The sequence below is a fragment of the Chrysochloris asiatica genome, unplaced genomic scaffold (genome assembly GCF_000296735.1).
Source record: "Chrysochloris asiatica unplaced genomic scaffold, ChrAsi1.0 scaffold00038, whole genome shotgun sequence".
Lineage (NCBI taxonomy): Eukaryota > Metazoa > Chordata > Mammalia > Afrosoricida > Chrysochloridae > Chrysochloris > Chrysochloris asiatica.
The window spans coordinates 8,523,623-8,526,188 of NW_006408556.1; the positions used below are offsets into that span (position 1 = coordinate 8,523,623).

General features: G+C 36.8%; 1 protein-coding gene across 2 annotated transcripts in view; it reads left to right on the top strand.

Annotated features, from left to right (window-relative positions):
• The window catches only part of DNAH8 (dynein, axonemal, heavy chain 8), a 391,134-nt gene that overhangs the window by 23,605 nt on the left and 364,963 nt on the right, over positions 1-2,566 (top strand). For both annotated transcript variants that reach the window (XM_006860428.1, XM_006860427.1), the window contains one exon: positions 628-804. In XM_006860428.1, coding sequence (XP_006860490.1) covers positions 628-804 — 177 coding nt within the window. The remainder of the gene's footprint in view (positions 1-627; positions 805-2,566) is intronic.

Here is a 2,566-nt window from a genome sequence, read left to right on the forward strand (position 1 = left end):
AACCTTAAGGTCAGCAGTTCGAAACTACCAGCTGCTCCGCGGGAGAAAGATGAGGCTTTCTACTCCCGTAAAGATTTACACCCTTGGAAACCCCATTCAGGGTCGCTATGGGTCATAACCGACTCGATGGCACTTAACAACAACAACATTGGTATATATGTTTAGATCCAGCAATCTTACTGAATTTATTAACGTTCATTAATTGTAAGTTTGCCTGTCAATATTCCTCGGCAATCAAATCATCAATGATTATGCCAGTTTTGTTTTGTCATTTCTAATTTTTATATCTTTTGTTTGTTTTACTTGTCTTCTTCTAGGACCACCATTACCATGTTGAATAGAAGAGGTGATAATAGACAAACTTTTCTTCTTGTCTGTTAAAGTCATGTTTTCTAGGCTTTCAATTTTAAGTGCAGTGTTTGCTATGGATTTTTGGTAGATAGTGTTTGTCATATGAAAAAAAGCTCCTTTCACTTCTGGTTTGTCACAAGTTGTTTTTTTTTTTAAACTTTATCTAGTGTTGAATATTATGTATACTTGTAGCTTCTTTTGAAAAAGATGCAAAGGATGAGACTTTTGACAGAGGAATGTGGTATTTCTATATTCTCTAACTATTTTTTGTTGCAGGTACTTATTGAAAGCGAGCAAATGAGAAAGGAAGCTGATGACTCAGGCCCCCTCACTGAATTGGAGCACTGGAAACGCATGTCGGCCAAATTCAATTATATTATAGAACAGATTAAAGGGTTAAGTTGTAAAGCTGTCATAAATGTGCTAAATGTTGCACACTCAAAACTGCTAAAGGTAAGGGACCTTTTATTTTAAACTTTGGTATACTTCAGAACAATCAGCTAAAGCACTGTTTGAAATGTACCCTTCTTGAAGTGCTTCTTTGATGGCCACAGTCATCTTTTGTTGTTGTTACGTGCTGTCAGGTCAGTTCCGACTCACAGTGATCCTGTAGAGGGTTTCCAAGGAGTGGCTCAAACTGGCCTTTCAGTCCAGTGCATTCTCTTACAGCGCCACACCAGGACTCCACAGTCATCTTTGTTGTTATTGTTAAGTGCCTTCAAGTCGTTTCTGACTCACAGTGACCCTGTATAGGATTTCTGAGGAGCAGCTGGTGGGTTTGAACCACTAACCTTGTGGTTCAGACTTACCTTGCAGTCCAGTGCTTATCCTACAGCGCCACACCAGGACTTCTTAGAGGACTTAAACTTTGAGTATAAGACTTTCTCATATACTACAGTTTATTTTCAAAGGAAATACAGAATTGAGGATTCATTTCTCAAGATTTCACACAGCAATTTTAATGATATGACTATGGGGTGGTTGCCAGAAGAGTAATCATCCTTTATTTTTCAATAGTTTGTGAAATTTTAAACAAATATAGGCTCATTGAGATAACCAATGCATATAGGGTCAAAAGGAAAACTCCTCTTTCATCATCTATTTCACCTCCACTCTTCCACTTAATGCTTGTTCATCTCTGACCAACAGCAGACAAAGACTTGATTTCATCATCTCTTATGTGGAAGAGTGGCCATAGGAAGATAAAATTTATTAAGAATAAATAAAAATTCTGCTATCCAGAAATAAATTGACTAAAGTTGAATAAAGACAGCAATTTTAGTTGAATTAATCTGAAGTAATTGACCTTAGGCTGTCTTATTAGAAATATACCAGTACCAGCTACTATTGAGTCCATTCTGACTCATGGCTACCCCATGTGTATAAGTAAGTTGTTAAGTGCTGTCATGTCAGTTTCAACTGATAGCGACATTATATAAGGTTTCTGAAGAGCAGATGATGGGTTTGAGCCACTGACCTTGCAGTTAGCAGTCCAGTGCTTATCCTACAGCGTCATACCAGGACCTCATGAGAAGTATAGTAAATAGAAAATGGAAGGTGATACTTCAATGACCCTTCAGTTTTCCTCATCATAGTTATATCACATCTAAAGCTTTGCTTTTATTTCTGAGGTATACATAGAGTAATTTGACTGAAAATACTAATAAAAAGCAGGTATCCTAAGTACAGGATCCAAAGTGTAGAAGCCATCAAGACCATGTCATATTAAAGTTCTAGTTAGATACACAAGGAATCAAAAGGCTTAATGGTTGATACGATAACTGTCTTCAAATATTTAAAGGACTGCTATGTGCTCGTAAAAGGTTCCATTAGGCAAAAGTAGACCAACTGAATAGAGTTTCAGGGAGATTGTCGTTGTTGTTGTTAGGTACCTTCGAGTCAGTTCTGACTCATAGCAAACCCATGCAAAGGAAGACAGACTTCCTCATAAAATGAGAAAGAGTTTTCTCATAAATAGAGATTTTTAATCATGGCCTATTGGATGGCCACTTACCAGGAACAGTTTTGATTTCAGATTGAGTTCACATTACTGATGGAAACATTTTCCTGGAATGAGGTTCTGTTTTAATAACTTTAATTCTTAAAGACCCAGAGAAAAATGATGCCATAAATAGTTAACCTGAAGAAGTTGTTTAGAAGTGCAGACAGATCTCTTGTGATACAATAGTGAATAATTGTTATCAGGACTGATTGT